General features: G+C 46.2%; 1 protein-coding gene across 6 annotated transcripts in view; it reads left to right on the top strand.

Moving 5' to 3' along the window:
- INTS12 (integrator complex subunit 12) overlaps positions 1 to 8,281 on the top strand; it is a 28,393-nt gene that overhangs the window by 489 nt on the left and 19,623 nt on the right. For 4 of the 6 annotated variants that reach the window (XR_006887829.1, XR_006887828.1, XM_046655623.1 and 1 more), the window contains exons 1-2: positions 564 to 5,030; positions 7,097 to 7,261. Coding sequence is in view for 4 of the 6 variants with exons in the window: in XM_046655623.1 (XP_046511579.1) it covers positions 7,106 to 7,261 (156 nt within the window). In the remaining 2 variants the exon portion in view is untranslated. Of the gene's footprint in view, positions 1 to 563; positions 5,044 to 7,096; positions 7,262 to 8,281 lie in introns of those variants that run through there. The other 2 variants (XM_046655622.1, XM_046655621.1) reach the window with 2 other exon arrangements.

Below are 8,281 nucleotides of genomic sequence, written 5' to 3'. Positions count from 1 at the left end.
GTCGGGGCGCCGTGGCCTGCAGAGCCGGGCCGTGGGCGCTCGTGTGGCGTTTGGATGTCGGGGCGCCGTGGCCTGCAGAGCCGGGCCGTGGGCGCTGCGGGTGCCGTGTGGATGTCGGGGCGCCGTGGCCTGCAGAGCCGGGCCGTGGGCGCTCGTGTGCCGTTTGGGTGTCGGGACGCGGCGCGCTGGCGGCAGGTTGGAGTACCTCCTTTGGTGCTTTCTGCGAAGTGATTGGGAGATTATTGGAGCTGAGTGGGCGAGCAAAGCCCGCTGTACTTGCCTTGATCCTTCAGTAGCTCCACAGCCATCATTTTGTGGGCTTCGCAGAGTCGCAGGACGATGGGCGGAAAGATGAGTGTAGACTCCGTCCTTAGAGCTCTGTTTTACAGCGAAGAGAACACCTGTGCACCGGAGTATGGTTCTAGGCCAGAGGCAGCCCCACGAGGAAGCGGTGCACGTGTCCTGGCAGGGAGGGGGGCCCTGGTCTCCGCAGTGGAGGAGGACACGCCAGCTGTGCACACAGTCCTGGCGAGACGTCGTGTGAGAGCTGCCTCTTGAGGGGGTTCAGAAACCTAAAAATGGGCAAAAAGCTCCCCAGAGGAAAAAAGAGTAGAAGTGGCAAGGCAGCTAATGGCTTTGCCAGAAGGCAGGTCTGGGGGTGAAGAGGTAAGGTTTGCTGTGCCAGTTAACGCATCTGCTTAAATGCTAGGGCAAGAAGTTGGGTTTTATTTTGAAGGCATTGGGAAGCCTTAATTTTTGAGGAAGAAAATGAAAAAAAAAAGTGTTTCAGGAACATTAATATGGCAACAGTGTTGAAGTCGAGGAGAATAACTAGATTATTGCTATAGTACGAAAAAGCTAATGAAGGCCTGAATTTGAGTGGTAGCAGTGAGGTGGAAAACAGGGAGCAGGTGTGAGAAATGTTGTAGCGTCAGAACCCACAGGAAAGGCCTGCTGGGTGTTGGTGCTTGAGAGATCACGGACTCAGCTCTGCCTAACCGAGTTGTTTCGTTTATTGGAAGAAAGTGCACGACAGGGAAGTCTGGGGGAGGTAGTCATCATGTCAAGTTTAGTCGTCACTGAACTTGAGGGACCATTAAGACAATCTGGTAGACAGTCTGCTAAGCAGCTGGAAATGCAGGATTCGAGCTTAAGAGAGACTGGGGTGGGGTAAACATATGGCATCCTCTGCCTAGAGGTGGTGGTTGAGAACGTGACATCCATGAGATCACCAGGGAAGAGACTGGGAGCGGAACTAAGGCAGGTAGACAAGGACAGATCCTTGGGCAATGCCAAGAACAACAGGAATGAGAAGATGAGCCAGAGAGAGTAGTCAGAGACAGAAGAGGAAGCCCAGAGAAGGTGATCATGTAGAAGTCGAGGAGAGGGGAGTTTGAAAGAGGAAGTGGAGAGCGTGATCTCACCTGGCCAGCGTTTGCCGAGAACCTGCTGTGTGCCGGGCGCAGGCGGCAAGACCGGTCAGAGCTGGCCCTTGTGGAACTTGGGTTCTGGTGAGAAAGACAGGCACTGTTTGCATAATTAACAGTGTAGTAGCTATTATCACTAAGTACAGGATATTTGGGGGCCGTATAACGGTAACACTTCTTGTTTTGTTGTGGGAATGTGCAGAAAAGGAGACTTGAAGGATGAATAAGATGAGGGGTTGGACACTTTCTACTAAAGTACCAGGTGAGAAAGAGTTGCTATGTCGAAGGACTTGAAGTAGGTCGTGTGGCCTCAGCAGAGAGTGGGGATGGCCTGAGATACCAGGTAACATTTGGTGAGCGTGTTGTCTGTACCAGGTACTGTCGGCCCTGCTTTCCCTGTATTACCAGATCATGCAGGCATCAGAGACCTTGTTCAGAATTTGGTTCTTTACCTTTGGACAGTGAGAAATGAAAAGAGTGTTTTGATCAGCAGAGGGATATGAAAAGATTTGAGGGGGAGAGGGAGGTTGTGGGGACTCTGATGAAGCTATTACAGGGGCCGGATGATAGATGGATGATGGTGGCTTGGTCTGGGGTGGGAGTAGTAGTAAGGATTGAAAAGAGAGATGAACTTGAGAGGTGAACTTGAGGAGCCTTGGGCGATTAAATGGGGACAGGGATGAGGAAGTGGGAGGAGTTCAAGCTGATTCTCTGGTTTCTGGCTGGAGCGATGGGGCAAGTATCACTTGAGAAAGGGAATACTACAGGAGGAATTGGCTGGGAGATGAGAGAAGATCCTGATTGTGGCTCTGTTAGGGCTGCGTTGAGTAGGAGGCACCTACCTCAGTGACATATCCGGGTCACGCTGGCAGTTCAATCTTGGAAGAGATGCATAGGCTGGAGAGAGAAATTCATAATCTCTGGCAGAAGTGTGTGGATCAAATTGTCCATGGCAGTAGTTCTCAAATTTCATGGTGGACCAGAATCACTGGAAGGTTCAATACAGACTTCTGGGCCCCCTCCCAGGGTTTTTTCTCCAGTAGGTCTGGCGGTGGAGAACAAGAGTTTGCATTCTAACGGGTTCCCAGGCAGTGCGCGTGCTGCTGATCCAGAGAACACATCTTGAGGAGGTATAGACTGAGAGAAGAGGAGACTCAGAGCCTAACCTTGAGGAAATCATTTTTTTTTTTAAGTGGAATAGGAGGAACCTACAGAGAAGGCTGAAAAATAAGTAGGAGGAGAAAATAGTATTTGTTATATTTAGCTGAATAAGGCTGTGAATACTTTGGCGAGAACATTTTCATGGAGTGGTGGGACAAGGCCAAATTGCAAGAAATGTGGCATAAGTAGAAGGAATGAAGAAAGAATATAAAAGGTAGATGACGTTCTGAGGAAGTTTTGCTATAAAACGAAGAAGACTGGCTAGAAGAGGCTTGAGTGTATTTAAATGTGAATAAAAAGATGCTTGATGAAAAGATGCCAGTAGAAGGAAAGAGACTGGGGGCTGGAGGTGGAGAAGACGCAGTTAATAAGCCACAGCTCAGGGTTCCTGAGGGGAAGGAGGAGATAGGATCAGGTACTGGTGGCGCTACGTGGAGAGTCCCGTCCTCGTTTATCAGGTGGGAAGGAGGAGAGGAGGGGTGCAGGTACGTCTGTACGTGTGGTGACAGGAAGTCGACTTGGTTCCTCTCTCACAGCTTCTGTTTCTTTGTGAAGTAGGTGAGGCCGTCTACTGAGACAGGGAAGCAGTTTCAAGGAAAGTGGAGAGAGTGTGACTGGCCTCTGCAGAAAGTGGGGAAATTAGTTGACAGGAGAAGCACGATAGGATTGCGAGGTTGTGTCGAGTGCCTGGGCGAGAATGGTGACTGCACATGTGGAGTGTGTGTGCTCCTCTCAGTGCCCTTGGAGTTTGGGTGTGGGTGGGGAGACGGTGGTTAGCAGCGGATGGCTGCAAAGCAGAGGAAGCTGTGGCCTAGGGATGGGAGTGCTTCGAGTACTGGAGAGTCCTTGCAAGGCGGGACTGTGGAATGGAAGCGGGACAGGAAGTAAAGTGACACACTGCAGATAAGTCAAGAAAGAGAAAAGAGATGAAGAAAAACCATTGTTTAGTGTAGGAATTTCTGTGTCACTTATATGCGTTTGTCATAGACAATTCCTAGCATGAGCAAAGAATTCACTCCCACCAATGTCACTGCTACCACTTTCCTAGGTCATTGACGTTTTTTAAAGTGGTTAAGATTAATTTTCTGACGTTCTCCTTTTTTTAAAGCAACATCTAGGTTTTAAATTAAACCTACATTTAAAGCATTAAATTTCTTTCATATATCTGTATCTATAGATGTACATCTGTAACTATCCATCCATCCACATGCCACACTCTCGGACTTTGTTTTCTAGAATTCTAATCTACAGTGAGAATGATACGGCTCTTTTACAGTCTGTTTTGGTCATGGGTTTTGGAATATACATGAAAGGGATTGTATAGAAGTAACATGATTTCTTCTAACTTCAGGAAAATATTTTTTGAAAATAATAAAGTAGATAAATTGGCAAAGTTATACCACAATTGCTGACCTCTTCAGGACTTCAGTAGAAGGAAAATAAATTTTCACTATATGTGCATTTACCAGTAAGAAAGGAGGAGTACTAGAAACCAGAGAAGGGAATCCAGAGGGGAGAGGAAGAGTAAGACAGAAAACTGAGAGGGGAAGGATAAAACACACAACCCGGAGGGTTTTATTTTAGGCCCAACTACTGTGTTCTGTTTGATGAGGGCAAAGAGGCGACAATAAGGAGAAAGCAGAGGGAACAAGAAACTGGAGGCCTCTATAAATTCACAGTATGGGTAGAATGGGAGTAAAGAAGGGGAAAAAACCCAAAAAGAAAGAGTGTCTTGTACCCGGAAGAGGGTCCTGGGTCAAAGTGTTGGAAGAAATAGAGGAGCAGAGGAGTGTAGTCAAAGAGGAGAGTAGTTGTGGCAAGTGTCAAGTTTTATTGGCTGAAGAGGAAGCTCCTTGGGGTTGAAGATCTCAGTAAATTGAGTGCAGGAGTTGGAGAAGATACCAGTTTAGAAGCAAAAATTGCCAAAGAGGTTGGCAGGGAGAGATGACCAGAGCCTGGTGCGAGTGTTCTGTACATTAGCAAGAGTGTGGATTTCAGGAGGCGGTGCTGATAAATGGTGGCCATGGAATTTTCTCCCAAAGCAGCGATTTAGTCTAAGGTCTCTGTAGACCTCTCTTTGCTCTTTGAGTAGGAAGAACTCAAAGGAACACTTCTTGGGAGGAGGTTGTGAGAATGGTGATGTCTCGGGCGGGAGTGGGGGGTAGGGGGGAGGCAGACAGTAAAGGTGAAGAGATAAAAGGAGTTCTTGAGAGAAAAGTGGAGAATACAGGGGAGTGTGTCGGTGATGAGTAGAGTCTCGAGGATGATGGGCAGTGAAGTTGTTGTGGAGAGGGAGAGGCTGAGCCTAATGAGGGTCCTGGGGATTAGCGGGGTAAGCAGTCTGCCCTAAAGCAGCCGTGAGTAGATGTGACAGGGAGAGGAACACCAAAGTTGCTGGACAGGCTGAAGCAGTGGCCTCCAACCCTTCTCACCGTGTATCCTGTGAGTAAAACAAGTGAGCACACTTCCATACATGCATATTTAGTTACCAATTGTATGCATCACTACTATCACGCTGTATATTAATAGTTTATTTTTTAATTAAAAAATAAAAAGGAATTCTCATATTTTCTCCCTGTATTCCACTGTAGAGACCCCTGGGCCAGAGGGACATGTTGCTAATTTAGGGCAGGGGTACAAAGCCTGTTCAGTTTTATAATTGCGGGATTGTATAAAAAGAACCAACTCCAAGGTTCCTATTGGGATGTCAGTGTCTGTGATGTGGCTCCTGCAGTCTGTGACCTGGGTGCTGACTTGTCACTCATCTCTGCACCTTTCATCTGTGACTATGGAAATGTGTAGTGATATGATAAATACTTTGATTCTGCTTTTCAGCATAGAAATTTCAAGTAGTGGTTTTTCTAGTATACTAGAAGGATCCTTCTAAGTCTCAGCTGTTTGGTCACTACCTCACGAACAGATTGTTCTGGATGAGGAAACCACCGTGTCTAGCTATGAAGCTACGTTAGCGGAAAGACGAGGCTGTGTTCCCCGTCCACGCGGGAGGAGAGGCACCTTTGTTGTCCTGGACATTTTAATGACGGGCCTTCTCCTTGGAATGTGTGTGGTGACCCGCCCCAGGAGAAAATTTGAAATAACCTTTCTGTACCTGTCCTTATATGCAAATGATGGTATGTGATAATACAGTCTCAAGAAGTGACAGAGGTTGCTTCTCAATTTTTGTTAAGTTCTTACTAATAAATCTGTTAGGGGTAGGTTATTCTCCCTCTAGTATAGACTCTTTCTCATCAGGAATTCAGATATTTTAGTAGAGCACAGAAATTGACAATAATTCTGAGGCCATTAGATCTAATCTAATCCCTTCTTGAAAACTTAAAAAAAAAAAGCCTAGGGGGGCTGTATGTGTGTCTCTACGTGTGTGTGTGTGTGTGTTTCCTGTTAGAGTTGGAGACGGATTAGCGGGGAAGTGGATGGAGAAGGAACAAACAAAATCCATTTTCAGGCTGAGCATTCGTATGCCAAGATTCAACCTACAGCAAGTTCTAACGGCTTTATAAACCCCTGAAAATGAGAGATTACTGTGGAATTGCTGGCAGAACCTTACCTCCAGCAGTGCAAGTGTGTTGCCTTATAATGTTAACATCAAGGATAGAAGATGATTTCAAGCCTGAGAATACTGATCAAAGGATTGAACACAAAGTCTACATTTTTATTTTAATAACTCCTTGCCTGGAGAAGTGTTTGAAAAAGTGACAATCAGAAGTAGAACCACATGATAGAATGGATATTAGTGGAAAACAAAACTTTTTAATGTTTTGAAATTTCCTAAGCCTTTGATGTGTAGCCTCACTGTTTTTTAAGCTCCTCAGGATGGAGAGCCTTCTCATAGGCCCTGTGGGAGGGAGATGGAAGGATGGATAAGTAGATTTGGCACCTTTGCTCAGAGACCTTGCTTTTTAAAATAGGTTCAGGCTTGAGATGCTGCTTCTACGTGTGACCCGACAAGAGGATCACTGGTGTGTTTTCTGAGCTTTCAGGGTTAGGGCTGAGGACCACGGAGACAGACAGAGGCAGCTGGTGTGAAGGCTGCAGCGCTGCCCTTCGTGTGTAGCTGTCATTCAATGCGCCCTCCAACCGTCACCCTCCTGTGACACCGCCCCACCCTGAATCTTCCTTTGTTTCTTTGTCCTGAACAGAAGGTTTGAGAGAAGAAATTCTGATATGTAGTGGACTCCACCTAAACACGTGAAGTTCATGTGTACTGAATATTTTAAATCAGGAAGCGGCTCTGGCAGGGAGGAGCTTATCAGGATTCAGAGCTTGGGTTTGGGGACACAGAAAACTGATAATGCTCTTCCTTGGGGGGAAAGAACTAGATAATACCAGTCAGGGGTAAGAAGGAAATTTACCTTTATCTCTAATAACCTTTTGGATATTTTGAATTTTGTATCATGTACACAGTATTACTTGTTATAAACAAAAGAAGAAATAAATTTTGACATAGATAATTGCGCAGTGTCTCTACTTTCTCCTCTCTTTTTCTTCAGGTGTTTGCAATGGCTGCTGCTGTGAACCTGGAACTTGATCCCATTTTTTTGAAAGCACTGGGCTTCTTACATTCGAAGAGTAAGGACTCTGCTGAAAAGCTGAAGGCATTACTTGATGAATCTTTGGCTCGGGGCGTTGATTCAAGTTACCGTCCATCCCAAAAGGTGCCTCCGGGAGTGAAAGCGTGGAGGGAGCTTTGTGAGACCTGTGGTAGTGCAGTAGCAGCGTTTAGACCATCCCAGGACTCTCTCTCTGCCAAGTCCTCTCTCCTGGGGCGTGAAGAAATTCTCCTCCTTACTTTCCTCCTTCCTTCAGGCTTTCAGAGGACAGCCACGTAGCATGGATGAGTTAGCTGGGTGGGAACGGTTCTGTTCTGATGCTTTATGTCTAGAGAAACCTGCTGTTCACAGCATGTTTTAATGTTTAATTCTTTATGATGAAAATTTTTTTTAAAAGCTACTGAATGAAACCATAACTTGTAATTATTCTCTGATGTTTTAGGGGCAAAAAATCAGGAAGTAAAAGGACAGGGATTTTGCAAGGAAGTGAATTGAGTATGGGTAGGATAATTTAAGGGAAAAGCAGGTGTGTGAGAACTGTGTGCCCCAATCTTGACAATGACAAAGCCGCCAAGCGGGTTTGTGTCAAAAGAATGTACATTTTGGAATCAGACAGCCCTGTTTTAAATCCCAGTCGTCTTAGTGGTTGTGTGGTCACAGATGACATAGCTTGAACAGCTGTGTCCCAGGTACTTTTCTGAGTGGTGTATGTGTGTAATTAATTTTAATTGTGGTAACAGTCCAGTGAGGTAGGTGTTGTTTATTTTCCTCATTTTACAATTAGGAGACTGAGGCACATAGTATCTTCATTTCACCCAGGCTGTTTCTTTATTACTAAAATGGGGATAGTAAGAAGTACATTGCAAATTTGTGAAAATCAAGAGAGGTAAAGTATGTACGTCACCTAGTGTCCTGCCTGGTGCACAACAGCTCTTAGAGAATGGCAGCTGTTACTTTATTCTTAAGGCCTACTGCGACCTTATTCCAAACTTCCCAAAGCTCTAGCCGTGCAGTGCCGAGCTCCCAGGTCTGTGGACCCAGATGCGGACCAGAGGAGGGGGCAGAGCTTGTGACGAGGGCCGTCTCCTCAAGGTCTGTGGGCCCAGATGCGGACCAGAGGAGGGG

The sequence above is a fragment of the Equus quagga genome, chromosome 3 (genome assembly GCF_021613505.1).
Source record: "Equus quagga isolate Etosha38 chromosome 3, UCLA_HA_Equagga_1.0, whole genome shotgun sequence".
NCBI classification, from domain to species: Eukaryota; Metazoa; Chordata; class Mammalia; order Perissodactyla; family Equidae; genus Equus; species Equus quagga.
This window is presented reverse-complemented; position numbering and strand designations above follow the sequence as displayed.